The following is a 24,670-nucleotide window of genomic DNA, read 5'->3' as shown; positions in this document are numbered from 1 at the left end:
TTTCTTGCAGCTCCTTTGCTGCTTGCTGTTGTTTCTTTTTATACAATGCAGCAGCCTTCTTTAAGTCCTTCTCATCCAATTTTCTAAGCTTTTCTTGCTCTTTTTCACGTTGGAATACCTCATCCCAAACCCGAGCTTTGCGCAAGCTCCTAGGCAACCACCACACAGCACCACTGTCATACTCCTGGCGCTGAACAAGAGGCAGAAGATGGTTCTCCTTAGCGTGCTTTTGTTTGATAGAAAGAGCCTCCTTCATAGCATTATTTTGGTGGTGAAGAAGTTCATTTTGTACCTGGAGCGAGTGCAGTGCTTCATACAACCGCACTGCTGAAACTTTTGATGTATCCTTCATAGCAAGATGGTATAACTTACAGAGCTGAGTCTAACTACCTCTGTCTCCAACGTCCGTGAGTTTTGGGACCCCATCTTGAGGGGAAGGTGGTGAAATGAACCAGTTCAGGACTGGTGACGCATCAGGAGGGGAGATTGTAATGCCTACAACCGAAAGCACCCCGATAGTGGTGTGATTCCTACAGGTTGCCGCACACCGCTCCTTTTCGGTTGCAAACTGCATCCTTGTCACCTGGACAAGGGTAGTTCCGATTCCCCTCTGAACTGTGTACTTAATCAGTTTGGCACAGTCGTTAGATAGAGTAGTTTTTCTGTATCCTTTTGTACAAGACCTATAGGTGTAGGGAATTCAATCCTAGTGTTCTCAACGTCCCAGCACTCCCATATGCCTCGCAGTGGACTCACACTTACTTCGGACATCTTCCCTACTGGCCTGCGTCGTTACAGAGATGCCTACAACTTCAAAACTTTTCAGGATGTTCTCAGGAATGAAGGAGGCATTGTAGGCATCCCAAAAGAGTGGGAAAAAGTCGCCTTTAGTAACAGGTACAAGGCCTTGAGTTTGGTGAAGGTAGGCTTCCAAATTTTGAGAATACTTCCCCAAGAATGGCAAGAACATCACCACATCAAGGGGTTACAAACTATGTGTTGAATGTGGTGGAAAGACAAGCAGAAAGATACAATTCAGCTCACAATAGTCCTTGAATTTCTGTGTGAGGTGGCTGCCATGGCCGTCAAGGATAAGAAGTCTCCAACCTTGACCAGCTTTCTCTTTTGTGACGCAATCAAATACTTGTTCAAGCCAGGAGAATGCGATGTTGTCGTTTGAACACCCAGTAGGTGTATTGCTGAAAAAAAACCTTGTGTTCTCCTGCCTTTATGTCCTCTACCCAGGCACTGCGAAGTCCCTGTTTTCCTGCAAAGATGACCGACGGCTCTAGTGAAGTACCATCCGCACAAATACATGCCAGGGCCGTTATAAACTCACAAGAGTCATCTTGAAGTGCTTCTCAAACTTCTCAGCGCTCCCATTTTGCCTTAGAAAAGACATGTTTTGATTTTGAGAGCACTCCAATGAGGAATCCCTTCTCATCCATATTGTAAATTTGGTTGGGAGACAAGTTGTATTTCAAGATTTTGGAATGTAGAAGTTAGAAATATAGTCGATATTTATCATATGAGTCAGCCTTGTGACAATTGCGGTCTATCCCTTTGACGTATTTGTTGGTAATGAGTCTGGAATTTTTCTTCAAGAACCTCCCAACCCACCTCTCAGAGACATCTTTCTTTGCAAGAAAAGAAGCAAAATTCTTGATTATTGCCCTTGTAGGTGAAAGCCCTTCTCCTGACAACTGCTCAATGTATTTGACAAGCTCCAACTCTTGTTCTGATGCGAGGTTGGCCCTTGCGGAGGCAGTCCCTGTATATGAGTCCGTTAAACCTTGGTGCTTGTGGTGTCCGGTGGCCAACCTCGGTAGCTGCCCTTAACTAGAAGCTTGGCTCCCCGTTGCGATAAGAACGACGGTCTACCCATCAACATCAAGCACGTTGAATACGAATTAACCTATTTGGTTGAATTGAAAATATTGCGTTACGAAGCACTTGCTGTTATTTCATGACCTAACTCTTCAGAATGAACCGCTCTTTGTAATGAAGTCCTTCCAGGTCGTGAGCTTGTCCTCAAGAATTTCATGGCTCTCCTTGAGATCTGCGCCATTGAAGTAACCCGGCTCCTCAATGAACAAGTGGTTCTCCAGAAACTCCTCTGCTACAGAAGGTGGCAGAAAGCCTTTGTACTGCTCAGCTGACAACTGCGTATAGATTGTCTTCTTGCCAGTAGCTGCCTCCAAGCCAGATCGGATTTGCTCGGGCGTGTAGTAATTCTCAGCACCGAGTATCTGTTTGCCGAGCGTCGCGTCACGGTTTTTGATGATGGCCTTGACAAATTTGCCTATCAAATAAAATGGTTGGTAAAAGTGCTCACATGGCTGATAGACCATTGACCTGACTTACCAGTGTCTTCGACAGTATCGGCAAGCGGGAACTTAGCGTCCTTGCTAACAGGGAATGCGAAAGACAAGGTACCGTCTTCGCCCTTCTGCACCGACTGAACAAAATTGCTCATGAAGTAACCGGGTAAGTAGAATGAAGCAGGAACGCCGCTCTCCCGGATATACTCCTCGATGTCCGCCTTTGCCTCGAAGTGAGGAACGTGCGAAAGGCGGCCATTCGTAAGCTTGCCGACGTGCAGCAGCGAAGAGAAGATCAAGTGCTGGACACCAAGCTCTTTCGCGGCATCTGCAACGTTCTTGCCCTGACCGAACTCGACGTCGTACTTGGCGCTTTCCCAGTAGTTAGTGACGAGGAAGACGGTGTCAGATCCCTGGAGGGCCTCAGTGACGGAGGACTTGTCGCTCAAATCGGCCTGCAGCTCGTTAACGTGCGTTTTCAGATTGTTGTGATGACACCCACGGTCCTCATCTCAACACCTTGCTTGGCCAAAGCTTGAGCTGCAGGCTTGGAAACGTCGCGAGTGATACCACGAATCTTGAAAGTCTTGGAGAGGGTCGAATCGGCGAGGAGGTGCTTGATGACTGAACCACCCTGGTTGCCAGTGGCACCAAAGACAGTGATAAGCTTAGACATGACCAAAGCGTTGTTTGAATGTTCTGGAGATGAGAGCTGCGAAGGATCGTTGTAATGAAATAGACGATTGAAAGTTGATGCACTGTTTGATGCTCTCAAAGCGAAGACATCTCATGTGGCTTTATACGCCATCGCAGAGCCATCTCTTTCAATGATGCTGACAGCGTCGGATCAATATTTCGCGCGTCGCCGATATGATATGTATGGTGTTGGTGCGAGAACCTTGCAGATTACAGCTATGGAAATTGTCACGTGCAAGCGTTGCTGCATGAACTAGCTCCTTGGTTTACCTTAGTATACTGCTGACAGACTTTCCGAAAATGGACCACCGAGTTCCCGCCCCTGCTGCGACTTGGTCATCGCACTCGCGCTCGGCCTAATGTTAGTAAAGACACTTCCAGTATATCCCTAGATTCGTCCGGAACACATAACGAAACTGTCGCCAGCGAGCAGCGCGATGGAGATGTGCAAACCGCGATGCAGTGTTTGACGTCCCACAATCTCGCGTCAGAATGGTGCACTCCCGCGACCCCGCTCTAGTCTGCAGGACCTGGCAAGGCTTATTGCGCATGTTTGTCAGACGCAGTTGATTGATTGGTTTAACGTCCTATCTGAGTCTAAGACTATGGAAGACGATGTCAGACGCATTACATTTGCTATGAGAACGCATTGGTTCAATTGAGCAAGTCGACCAACAGAACCTCGAGCCGCCTTGCCAGAACTATCAAGCACCACAAATGGAAGGTCCTAGCTGGTAGGATCATCTACCGGCTTCTCTCATGCGCTTACGCTGTAGGAGGGCCATTTTACATAGATCAAACGAAGTGTGCTTTCCGATATCTGGCCACGATTGTGATCCTGAGTTTTGTGTACACAATTTCCACACCGCAGCAATATGCTCAAAACACTGCATGACAGCCTCAGGCGTAGCTACGCAGCTCGACCAATGTCTTGAAAGAAGCACGGTGGATAACGATCCGGAATACATTGACAGATAACAGCCGTATGTTAATCAAGATCTTTGTGGGAGAAATGCAAGGTCGCAACTGTCAATGTGATGATTGCGCACCAAAGCGTGTTCTTATACTGCTCTCTCGGCCAGAAAGAACTTCGATGTGCTTCGCAGTCATCTCCCATCGACTCCTTGTCATCTTGCAAATATTGCCTCGGGCAGAATTGCTAGTGATGGCTCACAGTTTGTCATTTTATACCTTCTGCAAACATCAAGAGGACTTGCCTCGCAAGACCAGGTTTTTTATAATTGCTGCGTTCCTGAGAACCCAGCTCCTGGGTCTGCGAGCGGAGCATCCATCTCAAATTGCAGTGGAATCATAGGAGGCAGCATTGGAATCCTAGGTGCTGCTACCGATTGAGGGACCTAAGACTTTTTGCGTCGGCGTGCCAATAGACTCTCATGACAGCTCATGCAGAAATGCCCTGCGATGTGCGAGTGTAGCGAAGATTTTCTATCTTACGTTCAGAGTTTCGGCATGTAAAACAGTGTGCACAATAGGCCTGATTGCCAGTCAAAATAGCCAGATCTTCAATCTTATTGACGCAATGACTGCAGCTGTATGTACAGTTGTTACAGACCAAGGAACTGTCCCCCAGGAGCAACAGATTCGCGTCTGACTCAAGTAGGGTAGCGCAAGTGTTGCAGCGGAAACAGTCAATATGCCACCGATGGCCAGCTATCGGGCGCATTAGTCACTACGAAGCACATGCTCGACTTTGACTGACCCAGTTCAAAGGCTTGACGTGGCTGCTTGAGAAGACCGTTTTAGTTAACTAGTCTGTGGCAGTCACCCAATGCCAAGAACCGACTCCCTCGCGTTGAGTGTTGGCGTGACCTCTGAGTGTGTAGTACCAGTGGGCGCTGACGAGGAAATTGTATGTGGCGGCCAATTAGCAGACAGAGAAGACAATGATGTTGCGGCAGTTGCACCTTCAATTTTTTAATCTGTGTCAAGGTTCTTGGGGAACGGAAGCTGAGGATCATTTCTCATCAGGGTTAGAGAGCTGTCTAAGGCCTGTGAATTGCTCGCTGAGTCCCAAGCAGAGAGAACTGGTAATGCCGGGACAGAGACGCCTTTGTGCTGTCCAAGCCTTTCCTTGTGTGGAATGGGAGCTACTGGCATAAGGCTCTTGTGTTTGTTTGTTGTACTGGTGCTTCCTTCTGGTGGCTGACCGTCTGATGGCTGAGAGATTGCGACTCAGATGGCTCGAACAAAACCTGAATTGCTGGCAGAGAGTTCTGGAGATTCAGTAGCTGCGACTTTCCTTGCTGACCGAAGGCACAGTCGTTGGAATTAGTAATGTCGCTAGGGTACAGCGGCAAAGAGAACACAGATATCACTGAAAAGGTCAGACTGTCAAGGGTAAGACCAGAGAAGATTGACCAGGAGGTCGTTTGGACAGCAGAGCTGATGATCGAGTGGCCACAGCCCTCTTTCTGTGTCATATGGTAGATGCGGGACATCTTGAGGTCTTCATGGAAGGTGAACCGGATGGCTTCTTCCACAGATGTAGGATGGTAGTCTGAGGGCCGGTTCGTCCGTATGATCTGGTTATCGTCCTCTAGGTTCGACACCGTGTCTTTGAGTCTGCCAGAAAGTAGGCTTTCCACTTCAAGGCGCGTTTCTGACTTCATAAATCTCTGGAATAGGAATTGGTTGATCTGTAAGATTTGGTCTACCTTGACCGCAAGAGCAAGCTGCAAACGGTCGATGATCTTAAAGCATTCATCCTCTGCTTGCGTCCATCCAAGCCGGGCTTTCAGAGTGACACCTTGCTCTTTCTTAGCGATGAATGGAGTGATGGTTGCTTCCAATTCAGAGTAAGTAAGCACAGTGTCCGCGACGGTATCAGCAAGGTCCTCGAATTGAATCAAAGCGGTTCGTTGGTTTGACAAAAATGCGACGGTTGTTAGAAGGACTTGGAGTGATGCAAGAGCCAATTGAGTATCCCTGATCTCGGTACTGATGGTGATGAGGACATCAGGGGCGTCTTTCGCCGTGGTGAAGTATGCATGGAGGTATTCGTAAAGCCTGCTGGAGACACCAAGAAGGCCGCCGATCGCTGCAGTAATACTCAAAGGCTCCATATTTGCCGAAAGCACGGAGAAGACAGGTTTGTGAGGATCATCAAGATGAAAAAATTGTGCATCTGCGCGGCTGCCATCTGCAACTCATACATCTAGTTCCAGCCCTAGAGCGCCCAGCCTCCAAACCAGAAAGGGGTTGGAAATATTAGCACCAGGCAAGCTAAAGCCATTTTGCCTGTTTGTGAGTTTCGCAACCAATAATCATCTTGAAAGCTGCAAGTCAGCATGCTGTGGCCAACGCCACGTTTGCGGGCGCTTCAGGCCAGAGCTTCGGAGAGTGTCAGTCCCACAGCCGCCCTCGCAGCCGGGCCAACTCCCATGCACCTTAGGTCCAGGGAAATAACATCGTGGTCAAAGAAGCAGCAAAGTGATACGTCGTATGATATTTCGTCATTTGCAGCACTTCTTGTTGCAGTCAAGGGTGAGTGTATTGTGACGAGGTTGTGTGGCGCGGCAGAAACTCGCGTCGCGTCCGTGACGGAAGGCGCAGAAACGTGCGCTCCGCACACCCTTCTGTCATCGCGGTGTGCTTTCGTTAATCAGCCAATCAATAATTGAGCCATCACGCTTGCTATTCGTAAGAGATTGATTGATTGGTTTAACGTCTTATGTGAGTCTGAGACTATGGAAGACGAGAGGAGCAGTAGCTCCTTTGGTAATGCAAAATTTAGTTACAGGAGGTTGAGTTCAATGAGAGTACAAGGGATGGTGAGGGCTTGTGCCCTGACGGACCACTAATCGCAAGAGACTTACAGACGTGCATGGCAGTGCCTAATAAATTACACCCCTGTGATAGAGCCCTACGGAGACAGTCAGCAAAACAGCAGAGGCCTCACTAGAACAACCATGAAGAAAACCGGATTGGCACGTCCGAGTGATATAGCATTTGACCATTCTAGGAAGACAAGCACGTTGAGTCAACTCAAACTCCCACTAACACTCTTCACCTCCTCCAACGCGTTCAACCTCCCCTCAAAAGCCCCCTTGATCAGTCCAAAAGCATTCATACTCAACGGCAAATGCAGCGGCACGTTCTCCCCCTTATTTGCGACGTCATACAAAACCCTCGCAACATCTTCCGGCTCCATACCAACACCCTGTTTCAAACCGGCATCGACATACCTCTGCAGAATCCTAGCAGGCATCTTCGGATTCGCATACGCCGGATGCGGACTCGTGTTCTTCTTACTATGCCCCTCAAAATTCGTCTTCACAGCTGCAGGCTCAACAATGCAAAACGAAATACCCCAATCCTGACTCACTTCTTTGGCGAGAGACTCCGTCCAGCCTTCGACTGCGTGTTTGGACGCATGGTAAAATGCGTGACCCGGGAAGGCGCAGACGCCAGCAACGGAGGAGATGTTCATAACCAACCCACCTCTGCCTGCTTCGCGCATGTGCGGGAGAACGGCGAGTGTGGTTCTTACTGTGCCGAAGAAGTTGGTTTCCATGATCTCGTGCGATTCGGCTTCGGTTGCGGACTCGGTGTCGCCAGAGAGCGCGTAGCCTGCGCAGTTAATGAGCACATCGATGGTGCCGAATCGCTCGATGGAGGTTTTGAAGACGCAGCTGATGGCGTTGGGAGATGTGACGTCGAGTGCGAGCTTCAGGATGTTGGTGTTGTTGTCGGGGAGGTAGGACAGGTCATTGGGGTTCCTGGCCGTTGCGATGAGACGGTGAGAGGGTTTGCTCGCAATGTGTTGGGCAAAGGCTTTGCCTATGCCGCTTGAGCAACTGGTGATGAACCATGTTGTATCGGCGGGGAGGTTGTAGGGCTTGGTGTTGGCCGCGAACATCTCGCCTGTTGGACTAGTGGCTATGATTCTGAGTGAGTCTGAGATCGCTTGTTCGTGGAATTCCATGTGTATAGGAGGAGGCACTTTAAATGCGCTGCTGACATGCAGCAGCTACATTCAGATTTTCCAGATGGGGAAGGCCATCGTTGTTGACAACGGAAGTGCGTAGCTGGGAGACACTGCAACTGGCAGTAATGAGCAACAGCCCTACAATCGTGCAGAAAAAGGGCTAAAGGGCTGTTAGCTGAAGCTTATCAAAGCTTGTGATTGGAGCATCACCGTTGTTAGTGGCCTTAAAAGTGCCAATGCTGACTCATTGCTGCATGGAGAGTTGCGGGGTCAATCGCCGTTTTGCGAACACCTGCATGTCAGTTGGAACGTTAAATGTGACTTGGCTTTACTGGTTGCTTGTAGTAGATGCGGTGAATATCAAGTTGCATGCTATGATACTGTCAAAGGTACAAACAGTATTCGCTTGTCTCGCCACCTAATGTATGGCCATCAAAAGTCGTGAAGGTGGTCGTGAAATCTGTCGTAAACGTCGTGTCTCGTCCATCGTACAGCGGTCGTTTCTCATAGTACGTTACGGCTCCTGGATATCAATGATTGTGTCCTTCGTCGTTCTCCCACTGTTCCTTGTGTCGCTGTCGACCTCAGTCAAGGTACCCATCCTTGTCAAACCGCTCTGTCGCCCTTCGCCCATCCTCGCTACCATGGCTTGGATATGAGGATGGCTCGGTGGCGGTCTATGCATACTTCGTCTGGGAAGAGGCTCCCTGTCCCTTATTCTCATGCGCATGCCTTCTTCCGTGGACATGCTCCGGTTCTTTCTCGTTTGCCCTGTATACTCTGTCTCTGCCTCTTCCTCAACTTTTGGCTTTGGGCGTAACCAGCGCCAGAACTGCCGGGTCTTGGTTGCCCAGACGTGGTAGCCGTACTTGGTCGAGAGGAAGCCAATGATACTGAAGAAGGGGATACAGATCGCGACAAGTGTGATAGCGAACGGCCAGTACGGTGCGGGCTCAGTGGGCATGTTCGTCATGCCGAAGATGGACGTGACGAACGTGAGAGGCTGTTGTGCTGTTAGCTTGGTTTTATGGACATAGGCATGGGTATATTGAGGGACTTGCCATGAAGAACAGGTTGACGATCGTAAGTACTTTGATGTTGTATCCTTGATGTACTGTCACATCAGCCAGCTCGACCGACTTCCTAGACTCCTGGATGCTGGTGCCGGAGAAAAGCTGCTCTTGCAAAGTCTCGATCTCGTGGCGTCTCTCATTGTTTTCGCGTTGCAAGATGCGGAGCTCCTTCATCTCGCGCTCGAATTGCAGTCTCAACAGTCGGAGTCTGCGTTTCCAGTGGTCGTTGCGTGGTGACTCTTCGTACAGTGGCCAGAGTGTGTTGCTTTCTCCTTCCCATACATCCTCTGTGAAAGTGTCTTCGAATGCATCAATCATGGCTTTGATACTGTCATTCACGTTTCCCAGCGCCTGATGCGCGTAGAAGTAGCGGCGTGTCCACGTGAAGTTCTTGTCTTCGAACAGTCGCTTCCTGCGGGCATCTTCGTCAAACAAGAAGCCAAGGGGTGGAGTGACTAGTTCTGTAATCTGTTTGTAGATCTCGTCGTAGCGCTTCCTCGCATCTCGGTACTCTGTGAGTAGTGCATGCAGAAAGGCTTCTGGACCATTGAGATATCGATGACCAGTCTCGAACGTGTACGGGTTTCCGTTGATGGGTGTCGACTTCCAATCTGGGAAGCATTCCAGCTGAAGCACCTGCCATGGCGACCACATGTCGTGCACCCAGCCGTAATTGGTCTTCGATCGTCTTGCTCTGTTTCTGACCCTCCGGGGGTTCTCATCAAACAGCGCTAGGGCAACAACGGCACCGCAACGACTCAAGGGTATGTGACTGTCAGAGGAGCTGGTGACTCTGTCGGCCCTCTGCCATTGCATTGGCTTGCAGTCATCTCCAATAATAGTGTAGTATTCAAAAGTGAAGAAGAAGGTCCGCTGATGGCGTGGGTCTTCCGTAAAGGCACGGAACATATGTGATGAAGATGCTTCGGTGCGGACAAGATGCCTGAACAGCTCATCCATGTCGAAGGCATTATCCAACGTCAAGTGCAACGCACCGAACAAGATCGGCGAGGGCTCTCTTGCAACACTGGTGATTGTCAGTAGTGACCTTGACGCACACCGAAATACATACGTGATGCGACCTGAAGTCGTCTTGTCATTGTTCTTTCCTATGTCCTGTAATCGTAAGCTGACGTACTCGGTCTCACGACGAACAAGCATACCCTGATAGAGTGCCAGATCTCTGTAGCTTTGGACATCGTATTGTCCGCCGAGCTGACTTCCACAAGTTCAGGGAGTCCATCTGGCCCAACATTGTAGACTCTGGAGAAAGTCAATCGAAGCTCGCAGTATGTCTAATATCACATACTGGAAATGGGAGTAATGGCTGCGGTCCTCGGCAGGTCCTGGTCCTAGATGGAACAGATGTGGTTGTTTGGACAGTTTTGCAGGGTCAGAAATCAGGGATGCTAGAATCTCTCTGCCGTGATCATCCCAGTTGTGGGTCTTCAGATGCTCGCGTAGATGTTCATGGCCAAAGGACTGGGATGGCAGCTCAGATTGCACAAAGAAATCGTCCTCATCGTCGCTGCTATCGTCAGATAGCGTGGATGTGTCGGCGAAGACGGCATCTCCTCGCTGGGTTGCGTTCCGACGTAGCCGTGGTACATCTGAGGGTCCAAAGCTTCCGTTCGAAGCGGACAAGCTTTTTAGTAAGGTGTCGTGTGAGCGCTGAAGCGTCTCTAGTTGCTTGCGAAGCTCATCAAGCTCCCGCGTAGCCATATGCTAGTGCGACACCCTCTTCCGCCGAGCGCGATTCGAGTTGGAAGGCCGACCAACAGCAGAAATGAGGTTGATTCTTTGAAATTTGACCCCCGGCCCGCACACTTTAGCTCCGTAGGTTGCCCAGCCTCGCTATGAATGAGATTCTGACTTCCCGTCCAATGCCCATCGAAGCCAAGACGTGATTGTGGGGCATTCAGTGAAGGATCGGGGAGCAGGCAACGCTCCGCGCGCCGGTGAGTGACGTCTATTCATCAGGCTCACCGCTATTTCCGATTGGACATGGCGTGCTCTTCAGCGGCTGTGAGGAGCTGTAAATGCGTGTGGCCGCGGGCAAACATTTCGCATGTTTAAGGAAGCTCTCGAACAAACTCAAGGCGCTCCTAACATGTTGTGCGCACAGATATGTGCATGCATGAGGCACGCTGTGATTACGAGGCTGCAGGGTGATCAATGCGGCAACACATCCGGACCGAGCTGACGAGCTTACATAATGGCGCTAGCTCCGCGTCTCGTGAACGATCCGGAAAGAGCACAGCCCTAAAGCGCTATCACAACGAACGTGCGTTCACTCATCTCTGTTCAGGAATTCAGTAATGATGCAGCGGGAAGAGATGGAGGGTCGTGGGGCGGCGCGACAATGGCTGCGAGGGACACTAGTACTCGTCAGCACATGATTGGTTCAGGGCGGATGTCCCACCGATAGGCGATATCGAAATTCCACGAAGTCTATCACACCCATATCTCTATTGTGCCTCTACAGTGCTGAAACCATCATGCCGGCACATACGATCCTGTTCTGGGTGACATTGCCCGTCCTTCTGGGCGTCATACTTTACCAGATCGGTCTTCAGACCCTCCTCCCAGCCTCGATACACGAATACGCTGGGTTTAAGGTATTCCGCAGTCTCTTCGAGGACACGCACTGCTACACTTCTGTCACAACGCTTTCATCTGGCCTGCCCAACGCTGAGTGCTTCAGCGTCTCGAACGGAAGGTTCTCGAGGGTATTCGAGTATGACCTCATTAAGCAAGATTCGTCCTTCGATGCCGTCAAAGACGCACGTGCTGGACATGTGTACCCTGGTCTGTGGGATGGTCACGGCCATCTGGTCCAATATGGAGAACTACTCAATTCCGTGAACCTCTTCGGTTCTGAGTCCATGGCCGAGGTCCAAGATCGGCTTGTACAGTACAAGGCAGATCATCCGGAGGAAGGTACAAACCAGCATTGGATGAGGGGTGTTGGTTGGGACCAGGCCAAATTCAATAGCAACTGGCCGACTACCGTGAGTATTAGTCAAATTTCATGAGAATGTCAAACGTCTGACATGTTTAAAGTCTGATCTCGAGATCAACGAAGCTTTCAAGGGCCAGTATGTCATGCTCGACAGGGTTGATGGTGAGTTGCAAAAAAGGTACGCTGTGAGAGATGACCTGACAGCTTTAGTGCACTGTATCTGGGTCTCTGACAAGGTCCTTGATCTTCTTCCTTCGCCCCTACCTGAGGTGCCAGCTGGAGGTGAGATTGTAGCCAAGGGTGTCTTCTGCGACAATGCGATGGAGATGGTTCTGGAACACTACCCTAAACCTGGTAAAGATCGTAAAACGAAGTTCGTCAAGGATGCCATGGACGAGCTTAACAAGTTGGGCATCGTTGGAATGCACGACGCCGGTGTGGTTCCTAGCGAGCTGATGCTCTACGAGGAGCTCTCGGATGACAAAGACTGGACTGTCAGGGTCAATGCAATGATTGAGTGCGACGCTCGCAACACTTTCTGCCCGCACGATGTCAAGAAATTCAGCACGCCAAACGGCAAGTTCCACGTTCGCAGCGTCAAGTTATTTGGCGGTATGTATATTTCAAGCTCCTTTGCCCTTAATGACAAGCTGACACGACTCAGATGGGGCTCTAGGTAGCTGGGGCAGCGCTATGATCGATCCTTATAGCGACAAAGAGACTTCAACTGGTTCTCTGCTGGTGAACGCAACCGTTCTTTCGTCGCTGACTCACAACTGGGCGGCTGAAGGATATCAAGTGAATATCCATGCCATCGGTGATCACGCAAACCGACTCGCCGTCGACGCGTTTGAGATTACACTGAAGCTCCAGTGCCCTGAAATCACAAAGCTCAAGCGGTGTCAGCAGGAAAAATTCCGCTTCCGTATTGAGCATGCACAGATCATCCATCCAGATGATCAGCGTCGTATGTTCGAACTTGGGATCATCCCTTCTATTCAGCCTACGCACGCTACCTCGGACATGGGATATGCGGAGTCAAGGCTCGGCAAGCAGCGAACGGCAGACGAAGCTTACAGGATGCGCTCGCTCCTGCCTCTCGGCCCAGTCCTTGGTAGCGACTTTCCGGTCGAGCCGGCCAACATCTTTGAAGGCATGTACGCGGCAACCACTCGGCGTAGCCCGCGGACAGGTCTCGACCTCAGCGGTGGCAAGATTGGCTGGTATCCCGAGGAGACACTTACCGTCGAGGACGCATTGAAGGGTTTTACTACCAATCCCGCATACGGCGCGTTCCTAGATGGCAAAGCTGGTGTCATACAGGAGGGGGCGTGGGCAGACTGGATCGTGCTTGACGAGCCATTGGAAGGCTTGGACCTGGAGGATCTTCGTAAGGTCACTGTACGGGAGACGTGGGTGGGCGGCGAACTGGTTTACCAACGCCCTGGTCACTGAACGTGCCGACTTCGTCTTTCATGCACGACTTCCAGAACGCGTGTTACATCTCGACGCGCTGCAGGTGCCTGTCATACCTGTGACGATCAAAAGCAAGACTACTACGGTCACATATGGTAAGCTAGGGTGTACTCGGCCGTAGGACCCTGGACGCCGTGTCAGATTCTTCACCTTACTGCATACAAGTTGACCTCACTACCTTCCTGATTGCTTGTTTCTTTGTGTAACTCCCGCTCGTCAAAGATTTGTGTGATAGACGTGGGGGGCCATCACGGTGCTCACTAGAATTCCAACCAGGTCTCTTCAATCACCTCTCGGTTCCTTTTTGCTTCCTGTCATTGTACACTACAAGGGTTTACCCGCAGTAGCAAGCTTCACTGCCCCCGTGAGGGGCATTACTCCACACTTGCGCGTGCGTATAAAACTCTTCAGGATGGTGGTGACGGGTGGCTCTTCTTGTGCGTTGTCTTACCTTCAAATGCCCAGGTTGCGCCCGACTCTTACTCCTTTTTCTGGCATCAGCAAACATAAGTACAATGGAATATACGATGCGTAATGTTCTGGAGAGCGAGAAGACGAAGTCCGACAAGCACATGACCCCAGCTTCGACATTACAAACCCCTCCCAAAACCGCGACTCCCAACGCAATATCGGCGCAAACACTTGCAACAGAGATTCGAGACATCTATCGCGTCTTATCTGAGCTTCCGGACCTCGCTCCAGAAGACAAAGTGAACGCACTGCTCACTCGGCTCGTCAGTTTGTGTATTGTACCATACAGCCATGAGTGCGTTAGCTACTTCTTCGGCATCCAAGGCATACGCACATTATGTGAACAGCTACGTCCACTCTGTACTACAGCGGAAGGGGAACTTGAACGATTCTGGGCAAAGAAGATCATCGATGAATCGTTAAGGTCCCAAGGTACGTCTCAAGCCACGAATCTCTACCCTACAGACAAAACACCGCAGATCCCGAAACACAGACCTGACACACTTCCAGCCTCACCAACCCAAGCCCGCACCCTCCTAACCACCTTCCCCTACCACCAAAACTACATCGACCTCTCCCGCATCGAATGCAGCACCCTCTCTGCCTTCCTCTTCACCCCAACGACCCCTCAAAACATCGCATTCATCGGCTCCGGACCGCTCCCCCTCACATCGCTATGCATACTCGACATCTACCCCTCCACGCATGTGCACAACATCGATCGCGACACCTCAGCTCTTTCGATCAGCCGGCAATTGTGCGAGAAGTTGGGATATGCGGAGAGAATGAGCTTTGCGTGTGCGGATGTTAGTGTTGAGGAGAGCGACGTGGGGGAAGGGGTGAAGTGGGAGGACTTTGATGTTGTTTTCCTAGCTGCGCTGGTGGGTATAGATACGCCGTCCAAGCTATCGATCCTTGAGAGTTTGGTAAAGAAGTTGAGACCGGGTGCGTTGGTGGTGGCGAGGAGTGCGAAGGGATTGCGAGGTGTTTTGTATCCGGTAGGTTGATTTGGCAGGGTCTGTGTATATTGCATAGGCGATGCTAACGATTGCTAGATTCTTGAGCTGGGTGATGATATGGAGAGGGTGGGGTTGGAGATGCTGATTGAGGTGCATCCATGGACTAAGGTGGTGAACTCGGTTATTCTGTTGAGGGTTAAGGAGCGATAGGCAGTCTAGGAATGGGTAGCGAGAGAAGCTTTGTGAGTGATGAGTGGTGGACGAAATATTCCGAAGAGTTCGTTGATCTATAATGACACTGTCACAGCGGGAAGATAGAAGGATGCCAGACCATAGCTGACAACAGGTCTTCATTCGAACCAGCCACTCGTATTTAAAGGCATGAAGTCCAGATTTGTGATTACACCTCTTGGTGGGCTTGGGGCATTGTATTGATGTCCGGTATGTAAAACTTCTCCGTATTGTACTGTCAGTGTGTGATTGTTGTAACCATGCAAGTCGAATGCACCATGGCCCCAAGCACTGTATGCCCTACATTCGATGTTCGTGTCTTGGGGTCCTGGTTGTATTGTTGCCTGGTCGCTGCTATAGTCGAATTTCGTTGACCAAAGGGAGGCCTGGTCTGACAATGGTATTTTCGCAAGTTGATCGAGCTTGCATGGACGTTTACGATTTGTGACCGAACCAGTGGAATATTGCCTAGCCGATTCCGCTCTTAAATATACCGGTGCGATAAAACTATTTTGTCCCATCCTCTTGCTCATGTGTCCGCTCTCGTAGTCGACATCAAATAGCACCGACGATCTCTTGTTGATATTTGGGGTCTGATGTTCATCCTTGATCTGGTCATCTGAGCTATATGGTAATGATGCTGTGTGATCGTCTGAAATGGAGCTTTCCTGAGGTGTGGATGAGTACAAAGACGTGTTATCAACAGTGGATGTATCCTTGCTTCGGCGAGAACGATGGCGCGTCTCTGGTGGGTGGTTGGCAGGCGGAACTGTCAAACCTTGGTCTTCAAGCAGGCGCTCAAGCAACGCTACTCTTTCCACTAACGAGTATACATATGCACGTGAGATGGGCCTGAAAGGTCGTGAGTAACGATCGGGGACGGTTGTCACTGGCTTCGACTGACCTCCGTCTTTCATCGTCATCTTTGATGATGCAGGAAGTACTCGAGCGCTCGCATTGTATACATGCTTTCTTGCCTGAAGGCACAACACACTTCGCATGAGTCAGCGAGCGGAATTAGACGCACGAGGAACGGGCATACACGTATACGTCGGTCCCGACACGATGTACATGCGACTGATGCTCTCCGACGCCGCGTCTTTGCGCTTGACTTTATTTGCGACTCATCTGAGGAAGTTTGCTCTTCCTTGATCTGCGTTGCAGGCCTCGTGTCAAGACTGTCTTGCTTCTTGTATGCATCCATGGCTGAAGAGTTTCTTCGTAGGCTTTCGTTGGGCATATTGATGAGTCGAGAGCTGAGTCTAGTCTGAGCAAAATAGCAGCACCTGTCTGCAACGAAGAGTTCAAGAAACGTAGAAGAAGCCGCGGCCGCAGGTAGCAGACGTATGGGTTTATAAGAACCTCCGAACTGCGTGAAGCCAAGCTTTGATCTGGTCAGACACTTGCATACGCTACATGTGGGCACAAGAGTGGGTGGAAATTGTGGAGGTGGGGCCTTTGTCCCCAGACTATCGACGCACGTGCAGATTCAGGATTCGATATCTCGTTTGAGGTAGAGAAGGTCACACACTCTTGAAGCCGTTGGAACTTATCAGCACGGAGAAAGCAGCTGTGAGTCTATACTGTGGACAGGAGTACACACGCCCCACAGTCGAAATAAACCTTCACCCAGTTCTCAAGCTTTTAAGCTTTGAAGTGAGCACAGTGTTCGGCAGAGAATCCGCGCTTGACGTAACGAAGGATTGGAAAAGTTCCGGTTGGAACCCTAGTTCAACATCTCGTCGCATCGAGAGCCGAAGATGTCGTCGTCAGAGCCGACGGTAGCTGTGCTTCAGCGGCTCGGAAAGCAGCTGAGCACCCCGAGTCCAATCGTGAAGCCTTTGAACCATGTGGCGTGCATGCTCGTGGTCATGTTTCTGTGGCTTAACAGCTGCTGACGGTCTCGCACGATTCATGTCGGAAGCAATGCGGATGTTGCAGGTCGACGAAGCGATGAGGCCATCCGCCAAACAGCGCTACCCGACGCTAGAGCGAAACGGATAGCCGAGAATAGGAGCCGTTCATTCACCAGCCACTCAATACCAATAAGCGATGTAACGGCAGTTTGACAGTAGGGCGTACGTTACAAAGGTCGACGGTTCGGTTTTAAACTTCTGTAAAGTTCTCAGCACAGAGGCAGGTAGTCTGTCGACGGCGTTCATCGGCAAACTATGGAGGCGAGGACAGCATTTCAGAGCATAAGAATGTGAGCGTTGAATGTGATCATTGTCACTGACAGACGGTTAGCTAACGGTGATCAAGTGAACCTAGCGCTTTACATGCCCTCCTTCTCCTTGACAGCTTCGCCCATGGCCTGTGTATCGGTCTGGTATGTTTTGAACTTCCTCGCAGGTACGTTCTTCATGAACATCTCGTCGAGTTCCTCATATGTACGGCCAGCAGTAGATCAGGATCATGCTGATCGCACCCTTCAGCGCAGAGACTGTTCCGGCAACAGCACAGACAGCCATAACGAACAAGGTGACGGTGAGTACAACGAGTCCCCAGATTGTAGGGTTGCGACGTCCGACACGGTCAACGAGGTACCAGGACATGACGTTGCCGATGAGGGACAGGACCTGCTGGACGATCTGAAGCTTGAAAGACATCTCAGTAGAGAAGCCAACGAGCCGCATATAGTAGGTGAAGTAAAGGCAACACCGCTAAGCGCTTGTATAGAGAGTGGCATGATGGAGATGATGGTTCGTCGCAAGTTCGACTTGCGGAAGCTCTCCAGATAAGTGACATCTTCAGTCTCCTTTCTAACCCGCTCGAGGGTGTTGTTGGTGTTCGCAAGTCTCCTCTCGCCGGCCTGACCCTTGTAGCCAAGTCCGGCAAGTGCCTTCAGCGCTGCTTCCTGACGATCCTTGGACACCAGCCAAGTTGGTGATTCAGGCATTAAAGGCACGAGGATTGCAGCGACAGCAGCGAAGCTGAACTGTGCGCAAAAGACTGCGTGGTATGACCATCGGTTGGTGTACAAACCAGTTGTGTTGACGATCAGAGCAACTGTAAGTGGGCCCAAGGTATAGGCAAGCGCAGTCAAGCAGGTAAGCATGCCTCGCAACGCGAATGGAGCAACCTCGCGGATACAGTGACCGTGCACGGGCTGCACGCGTCCACTCGGTGCACGCGAACACCATACCATCCCAAAATCCTCAACACCATAACTTTTGCAAATCATGTCCGTTTTTGATGCCCTTGAAACTGCACGTGCAGAGAGGCCCGGCGAAGATATCTGCTACCAGAAATTAGCTGACAAGCTTGGTGTGTCGCGCTCAACAGTGTCGCGCAATGACAGAGGTGTGACCTTGCCGCGTGCAATTGCCAACAAAGAACGCCGCAAACTCAGTCCACAACAAGAGCGTGAGCTTTGTGAGTATATAGAAGAGCTTACAGCGCGTCATCTACCTCCTACAAGGCAGATGGTACAAAATTTCGCCAGCGAAATGGCTCACAAGTCCGTCTCTGATAGCTGGGTTACCCGCTTCATCAACCAACACTCTGACACGCTCCTATACAAATGGGCCTCTGCCATGGACAAACAACGTCATCTCGCTGATTCCGCCCAGAAGTACGACCTCTATTTTGACCTCTTGTACCGCACAATTCACAAATACTCAATCAAGCCGCGTCATACGTACAATATGGACGAGAAGGGCTTTGCGATCGGTGTACTGTCTAAGAGCAAGAGGATCTTCACAAAGTTTGCGTATGAGCTGCAAAAGAACAGGCAAACACTTCAAGATGGAAACAGAGAGTGGGTGACGTTATTGGCAGGCGTGTGTGCTGACGGCAGCGTCCTGCCGCCAGGCCTCATATTTTCTGGCAAGAACAACACCATACAAAGCGACTGGGTGGAGGATATTGAGCCAGGAAAACACTCAGTGTTTGTTACTGCAACACCCTCAGGCTGGACAAACAATCAAGTAGGATTGGCGTGGCTAGAACAGATTTTTGAGCGCTTTACTAAGGCAAAGGCTCGCAGGTCATGGCGATTGCTAGTAGTTGACGGCCATGGCAGCCATATAACAATGGCTTTCATCAAGTACTGCGACCGCCATCGAATTCTGCTGCTGGTTTTTCCCCCACACAGCACCCACACGCTCCAGCCGCTCGATGTAGTACTCTTCTCGCCACTGGCTTCTAAGTACAGCAACGCTGTCACTAAACACCTTCACAATAGCCAAGCTCTAGCAGGTGTAAAGAAGAGCGACTTTTTCCGCCTATTCTATGAGTCCTGGACTGAAGTATTCACAGCGGACCTGGTGCAACGGGCGTTTGAAGTAGCAGCTATCCACCCACAAAACAGAGACTCTGTCGTCAATCGATTCCGCAAACCAGTTGCAGAGGCACCCCGTACTCCTTCACCATTTGCAGGAAGTGAGTGGCGAGAAGCTGACCGAGTCTTCAATGATTTGGTGAAGGACCCAGCCGCAGAAGGTGCAAAGAAGCTGAAGCGCTCGCTCCACCACATGGCAGCTCAGGTTGCAGTACTTTCAGCTGAAAACAAAGGACTCCGCAGTACAGTTGCAGCACAAAATCCCTCTAAGAAGCAGCGCTATACTCTTGATTTGCAGCAACGGAAGGAGATGCGCAGTAAAGCGGTTCTATACTCCCCACGCAAAGTACGTGAAGCCCGCGCTCGCGAGAAGGTCAACAGACGCACAAAACTTGAAGAAGCTGTGCAAAAAGCACAGGATAAGCAAGACCGAATTGCCAAGAAGCTACAAGAGGAGAAGGAGAAGGATAAGAGGCGTGTTGTGCGAGAAGAGCGCATCGCAAGGAACAAGCGCATTCGTGAGGAGAAAGCTGAGGCAACTAAACATCAGAAGGAGGAGCGCGCCGCTGCAAAAGCTATACAATTACCCCAATTAGGCAAGCGCAAAGCTTCACAGAAGCCTCCTCTAGAGCCTCATAAGCCTACAAAGCGTGCACGTTGTTCTACAGGTGGTGTTGTTGCCGCAGTGCGTTCTCCAACACCTCCACCAAAGCTCAACTCACGCGGCCGTGCAATTAGGAAACCACGCAAGTTTCAGTGACAGAATTATTCAGCTATATCAATAAAGTACTCCACCAACAAATCTTGCAATAGCAACTTTTATATGTGGCTGTACAGCCTCATTTGTATGTGGTGTTGTGAAGAAGATCGCGTGCATTGACCGATCGCGTGCAGCCTGTGCACGGTCACTGTATACGTAACGGGGACAGATGCCAGGGCACCGACAACGAAGCCGTTGAGGAATTTGCCTCCAAAGAAGAGTTCAGGAGTCGTGGAAACGAATTCCATGGCAATGGCTGCAAAGGTCACAACAAGACAGAGGGAGATGACCATACGGCGGCCGAGCCAATCTGCAAGCTGACCGCACCCAAGGGCACCGACGATAGCACTGCGACAAGTTAGTGTTATCACTTCACTTCTCTGTGGGAGATGCGTACGATGCCACAGGCGCACCTTAAAATGCTGACTGCCATTGCGCGTCGATGACATAGCCATCCCAGACATCGTTGCAAGTCACGCAAGCATCGCGCGCCGTCATTTCGCACGCTTCGATGGCGTTTGAACAGTTCATGTGCAGGATCTTCCCCACACCCGATGCTTTGGCGCCGCTTCCCCATGGGTGAAACTTCCCCTTTTCAGGGCGCCATCCATCACCGAAATGCAATAGTGCATTTACGACCTGCACTACTGTGTCCGCCGGGTCAATGCACACACCGGAGCAATGCACGTGATCTTCTTCACAACACCACATACAAGTGAGGCTGTAGAGCCACACACAATAGCTATTATCGCGAGTTTTCTTGGTGGAGTGTTCTATAGGCCTAGCTGAACAATTCTATCACTCATACTTGCGTAGTTTATTGATAGCGCAGCCGCGTCTGTTGTATGTTGGTGGAGGTGTGGGAGAACGAAATGCTGCAGCAACACTGGCTGCAGCACCACGCGCACGCTTTGCAGGCTTACGGGCCTCTGTAGGAGGCTCCTGTGAAACTCTGTGCTTGCCTAAGTGGGGCAATTGTACAGCTTTTGCAGCGTTGCGCTCTCTCTTTTTGCGCTCTTGTTCGGCTGCCTGATCAGCCTTCTTGACCTTGGATGCCTCCAGCTTCTCTCTATAAGCCTTTGACCTCTGCTCTTTCTGCAACTTGTTCTGTAGTGCTGTAGTAGCTCGCTGCTCCTTGCGCTCATGTTTGGTAGCTTCTCTTGCAAGCCTCTCACTCTCATTGACCTTGTTGCGATAGCGAGCCTCCCTTACTTTGCATGGGGAGTAGAGAGTAGCTGGCAAACGGTACTCCTTCCGCTGTTGTAGGTCAAGCGTAGTGCAATCCTTCTTTGAGGGCTTCTGCTGTGCAACTACAGCATGGAGGCCTCTATTTTCGCTGTCAGCAGCTCATTGCGAGCTGCAAGATGGTGGAGCGAGCGTGTAAGGGTATCTGTGACAGCGAGCTCAGTAGCAATGGGGGGAGGTCTTGTAAGATTAATTGCTACCGTTCCCTGGTCATTGTGTGCCCAATTATCTATGCGCTCTCGCCTGTACCACGCTAGCGTCCCAATGGGTTAGTGCCATTGCCCTGACACATGACAGCCTACTTCACTACAGCACTGTAACCCCATTACAGAGCGCCTCAGCTTATTTGCTTCCTCTGTGCTCTGGTCTGGCACTACAGCCTTGAAAGTACGGTCAATCAATTGCCAGTCGACTCCCTCAAATGGTAGAGGAGTGCTAGGCTCCTTGCTTTCAGGCTTCTCAAATTGCTGCAGGAATACCTGCTGGTTGAGTGGTGATATGCCTGTGTTTGTGAAGGCACTAAGCACCAATCCTTTCGTGAAAGTCTGCTCCCAGGCCTTGTAGAACATGTTGGAAGAAGTTGCTCTTAGGCACCCCTAGCAAGGCTTGGCTATGGTGGAGGTGTTTTATAACAATTGAGCTGTAGTTTGAAGCCAAGGGTGAGAAGCATACTACATCAAGCGGCTGCAGTGTGTGGGTACTGATATGAGCAGCAGAATTTGGTGGCAATTGCAGTACTTGATAAAGGCCATAGTTATATGAGAGCCATGGCCGTTGACAATGAGCAATTGCCAGTTTCTGTGAGCTTTCTTCTTGGTGTAGCAATTGAACATCTGCTCTACCCAGGCAAGCCCTACCTGGTCATTTGTCCAGCCTGAGGGTGTTGCAGTGACAAACACTGAGTGTTTTCCTGGCTCAATATCCTCAACCCAGCTGCTTTGTATGGTGTTGTTCTTGCCTGCAAATATGAGGCCCGGTGGCAGTGCTGAACCATCTGCGCACACGCTTGCTAGCAGTGTTACTGTCACGGTATCCTCTCCAGATCCCCTGACAATATCCGGATCCGCTCCGTACTGTCCCTGACCATACGCACCAAATCCCCAGCGTCCTTACACGCCTCCAAAGCGGACGTACAACCTCCGGTCACCTCCGGAGCGGGCCTGCAACCTCCGAAGCGGGAGTATTAGAATTCTGCAAGCCCTGCTCTGGGACTTGCAACCCCAATACCTATCCAACTCAGTTCCAATTATTAACTGGTAACCAAACGAACCCACACGTAAGTATATAGACTATTGCTGGTAGAGTTCTGTTTGGTACACAACGTCTTGTACCTACTTAGATATCGTACGTAGTAATCCGCTTTGGAGGCGTGTAAGGACGCTGGGGATTTGGTGTGTATGGTCAGGGACAGTACGGAGCGGATCCGGATATTGTCAGGGGATCTGGAGAGGATACCGTGACACTCTTAGCGAGTCCTAAAGGGCCTACTCGTAGCATCTTCGTGACAGTTACCCACTCTCTATTGCCATCCTGTAGAGACTGCTTGTTTTTCCCAACCTCGTATGATTGTTTGGAGAAGATGCGCTTGCTCCTGCCAACAAGGCCAATTACAAAGCCCTTCTCATCCATGTTGTATGTATCACAAGGTTCTACCTCATATTTGGTGAGCGTGTAGTGTAAGAGCTTGAAATATTGCTCATACTTTGCAGGGGAATTGGTATAGTGGCGCTGCTTGTCCATGGCAGTGCACCATTTATGGAGGAGAGTGTCGCTGTGACAGTAGAGGAAGTTGGACACCCAGGTGTCAGAGACACTCTCATGAGCCATCTCTGCAGCAAAGTTTTGTACCATTTGCCTTGTAGGAGGAAGATGATGCTCAGTAAGTACTTCTATGTACTCACAGAGCTCACGCTCTTGTTGTAGGGTGAGCTTGTGTTGTTGCAAGTCTGCTTCTGCACGTGGGGCTGTCACGCCTTGGTCATTGCGCAACAGCATTGAGCACAACAACCCTGTCTGATTAGCAACTTCTTGGTGGCAAATTGATCCATCTGAGCTCGCTGTGTGTGCCTTTTTAAGGGCTTCTAAAACAGACATAATTTGGTAGAATTATGGTATTGAGGATTTGGAGATGTTTTGGTGATTGCATGCATTGACCTGATGCGTGCATTGACCTGACACGTGCATTGACCCGGCAGACACAGTACCGTGTCTGTGCTCGCAATGCGCATGCACCGCAACATGCATCTCAGCATAATAACAGTATACTTTTTACCTCTCCTATCTCAACACCACAAGGTCTGTGAAGGAAGCCGTTGCAGAGGGACGTGCAACTTGTCATCGTGATGATTTCTCATATACCAAACTTGCCAATAAACATGGTGTAACATGCTCAACTCTGACGTGACAATTGAACAGGGAATGCACGTCAAAAGAGGACCAGGCACTCAGCCAATGATTGATGCACCCACGCAATGAGGCAGAGCTAGTGCAGTACATCAGAGGACTCACAGAGCAACACCTTATGCCTACAAGGCAAATGCTGAAGAATTTTGCAGCTCCAGTTATTGGAAGGGAGCCTAGCAAATTCTGGGTTACTGATTTCCTCAACCACAACAAAGATACCCTTATTACTGCGTGGACCACCCCTATGGAGAAGGATCATCACAAGACCATGTTACAATTCGTGCCTTAAGCAAAGCTTGTAGACACTAGTCAATTGGTTCTTGGGGATGAGCAGAGGTACAGAAAGCCATAGGGGTTGACAGTCACCTAAGCAAAGCTTGGGTGGTCACAGGTAGATGTAACGACTCTGCACACAGCAAGGCTGTGGGGCAGACTAGCTTACAGCAGCTAGAGGCAAAGCTGGCTGGCACTATATATATTATACTACACAAAGAATACTTGCTTAAGTATTCTTGTGCTTACCTTTTGGTATACCTTGGAGATGTCACGTAGTATTGATATCAAGGGCAGGGCGCTCATCCATTACAGTAGACTATCCAGGCAAGGCGGTAGTAGCCTTTGTAATAGTCAGGTAGTTGTCTAGTCAAAGACCGTGGCAACTGGTTGCAATGAGTAGTACAGAGTATACTGTCTGGCTCAAGAGCAGGTGAGATTCCAATAACAAAGTTGATTGACAAGGTTGAACACAATGCCATAAGGGCAGCATGTCTACTTGCTTATATACTTGACAGGAGGATTGATTGTGCTGCTCATCAAGTATTGTCAGTGACTTGATACTCGGTC

At 50.2% G+C, this 24,670-nt stretch overlaps 12 protein-coding genes across 12 annotated transcripts; 3 read left to right on the top strand and 9 right to left on the bottom strand.

The window, feature by feature from the left end:
- Nucleotides 1-82: 82 nt before the first annotated feature.
- On the bottom strand, nucleotides 83-328 carry BU25DRAFT_304341 (uncharacterized protein; the record flags this gene model as incomplete). Its single annotated transcript, XM_033702040.1, has 1 exon — nucleotides 83-328. A coding segment is annotated over one exon (246 nt), but the record flags the coding sequence as incomplete, so codon positions are not given.
- Nucleotides 329-1,941: 1,613 nt separating this feature from the next.
- On the bottom strand, nucleotides 1,942-3,186 carry BU25DRAFT_452652 (NmrA family transcriptional regulator). The gene is made up of 3 exons (XM_033709804.1): nucleotides 2,824-3,186; nucleotides 2,365-2,776; nucleotides 1,942-2,302 (listed from the first exon to the last, which is right to left on the bottom strand). Exons 1-3 carry the CDS (start codon nucleotides 2,995-2,997, stop codon nucleotides 1,980-1,982), a joined length of 909 nt encoding a protein of 302 aa, XP_033555716.1. The 5' UTR covers nucleotides 2,998-3,186; the 3' UTR covers nucleotides 1,942-1,979.
- A 1,170-nt stretch (nucleotides 3,187-4,356) lies between these two features.
- Nucleotides 4,357-4,913, bottom strand: BU25DRAFT_236585 (uncharacterized protein). Its single transcript, XM_033701472.1, has one exon. It carries the CDS (start codon nucleotides 4,699-4,701, stop codon nucleotides 4,420-4,422), a length of 282 nt encoding a protein of 93 aa, XP_033555715.1. The 5' UTR covers nucleotides 4,702-4,913; the 3' UTR covers nucleotides 4,357-4,419.
- On the bottom strand, nucleotides 4,626-6,143 carry BU25DRAFT_416042 (uncharacterized protein). Its single transcript, XM_033707681.1, has 2 exons — nucleotides 4,738-6,143; nucleotides 4,626-4,688 (listed from the first exon to the last, which is right to left on the bottom strand). Exon 1 carries the CDS (start codon nucleotides 6,098-6,100, stop codon nucleotides 5,126-5,128), a length of 975 nt encoding a protein of 324 aa, XP_033555714.1. The 5' UTR covers nucleotides 6,101-6,143; the 3' UTR covers nucleotides 4,626-4,688; nucleotides 4,738-5,125.
- Nucleotides 6,144-6,963: 820 nt separating this feature from the next.
- On the bottom strand, nucleotides 6,964-8,082 carry BU25DRAFT_416041 (NAD(P)-binding protein). The gene has a single exon (XM_033707680.1). It carries the CDS (start codon nucleotides 7,960-7,962, stop codon nucleotides 7,018-7,020), a length of 945 nt encoding a protein of 314 aa, XP_033555713.1. The 5' UTR covers nucleotides 7,963-8,082; the 3' UTR covers nucleotides 6,964-7,017.
- A 284-nt stretch (nucleotides 8,083-8,366) lies between these two features.
- On the bottom strand, nucleotides 8,367-10,850 carry BU25DRAFT_416040 (uncharacterized protein). Its single transcript, XM_033707679.1, has 5 exons — nucleotides 10,348-10,850; nucleotides 10,202-10,301; nucleotides 10,111-10,154; nucleotides 9,027-10,065; nucleotides 8,367-8,968 (listed from the first exon to the last, which is right to left on the bottom strand). The coding sequence occupies exons 1-5, from the start codon at nucleotides 10,758-10,760 to the stop codon at nucleotides 8,480-8,482; spliced, it is 2,085 nt and encodes a 694-aa protein (XP_033555712.1). The 5' UTR covers nucleotides 10,761-10,850; the 3' UTR covers nucleotides 8,367-8,479.
- Nucleotides 10,851-11,148: 298 nt separating this feature from the next.
- On the top strand, nucleotides 11,149-13,686 carry BU25DRAFT_236447 (amidohydrolase 3). The gene is made up of 4 exons (XM_033701471.1): nucleotides 11,149-12,049; nucleotides 12,102-12,162; nucleotides 12,211-12,612; nucleotides 12,665-13,686. Exons 1-4 carry the CDS (start codon nucleotides 11,537-11,539, stop codon nucleotides 13,453-13,455), a joined length of 1,767 nt encoding a protein of 588 aa, XP_033555711.1. The 5' UTR covers nucleotides 11,149-11,536; the 3' UTR covers nucleotides 13,456-13,686.
- A 362-nt stretch (nucleotides 13,687-14,048) lies between these two features.
- BU25DRAFT_354178 (Nicotianamine synthase) lies at nucleotides 14,049-15,116 on the top strand (the record flags this gene model as incomplete). The annotated part of the gene is made up of 3 exons (XM_033703504.1): nucleotides 14,049-14,365; nucleotides 14,441-14,945; nucleotides 15,003-15,116. 3 exons carry the CDS (start codon nucleotides 14,049-14,051, stop codon nucleotides 15,114-15,116), a joined length of 936 nt encoding a protein of 311 aa, XP_033555710.1.
- Nucleotides 14,866-16,740, bottom strand: BU25DRAFT_416037 (uncharacterized protein). Its single transcript, XM_033707678.1, has 3 exons — nucleotides 16,180-16,740; nucleotides 16,042-16,130; nucleotides 14,866-15,989 (listed from the first exon to the last, which is right to left on the bottom strand). Exons 1-3 carry the CDS (start codon nucleotides 16,375-16,377, stop codon nucleotides 15,257-15,259), a joined length of 1,020 nt encoding a protein of 339 aa, XP_033555709.1. The 5' UTR covers nucleotides 16,378-16,740; the 3' UTR covers nucleotides 14,866-15,256.
- Nucleotides 16,741-17,196: 456 nt separating this feature from the next.
- On the bottom strand, nucleotides 17,197-18,249 carry BU25DRAFT_416034 (uncharacterized protein). The gene is made up of 3 exons (XM_033707677.1): nucleotides 17,573-18,249; nucleotides 17,400-17,489; nucleotides 17,197-17,343 (listed from the first exon to the last, which is right to left on the bottom strand). The coding sequence occupies exons 1-2, from the start codon at nucleotides 18,193-18,195 to the stop codon at nucleotides 17,405-17,407; spliced, it is 708 nt and encodes a 235-aa protein (XP_033555708.1). The 5' UTR covers nucleotides 18,196-18,249; the 3' UTR covers nucleotides 17,197-17,343; nucleotides 17,400-17,404.
- Nucleotides 18,250-23,098: 4,849 nt separating this feature from the next.
- Nucleotides 23,099-23,458, bottom strand: BU25DRAFT_304057 (uncharacterized protein; the record flags this gene model as incomplete). The annotated part of the gene is made up of 1 exon (XM_033702033.1): nucleotides 23,099-23,458. A coding segment is annotated over one exon (360 nt), but the record flags the coding sequence as incomplete, so codon positions are not given.
- A 421-nt stretch (nucleotides 23,459-23,879) lies between these two features.
- BU25DRAFT_354172 (uncharacterized protein) lies at nucleotides 23,880-24,116 on the top strand (the record flags this gene model as incomplete). Its single annotated transcript, XM_033703503.1, has 1 exon — nucleotides 23,880-24,116. A coding segment is annotated over one exon (237 nt), but the record flags the coding sequence as incomplete, so codon positions are not given.
- Between the last annotated feature and the right edge of the window lie 554 nt (nucleotides 24,117-24,670).

This window comes from Macroventuria anomochaeta (genome assembly GCF_010093625.1).
Source record: "Macroventuria anomochaeta strain CBS 525.71 unplaced genomic scaffold BU25scaffold_54, whole genome shotgun sequence".
Lineage (NCBI taxonomy): Eukaryota > Fungi > Ascomycota > Dothideomycetes > Pleosporales > Didymellaceae > Macroventuria > Macroventuria anomochaeta.
Note: the sequence above shows the minus strand (reverse complement) of the source record. Positions and strands in the feature narration are given on the sequence as shown.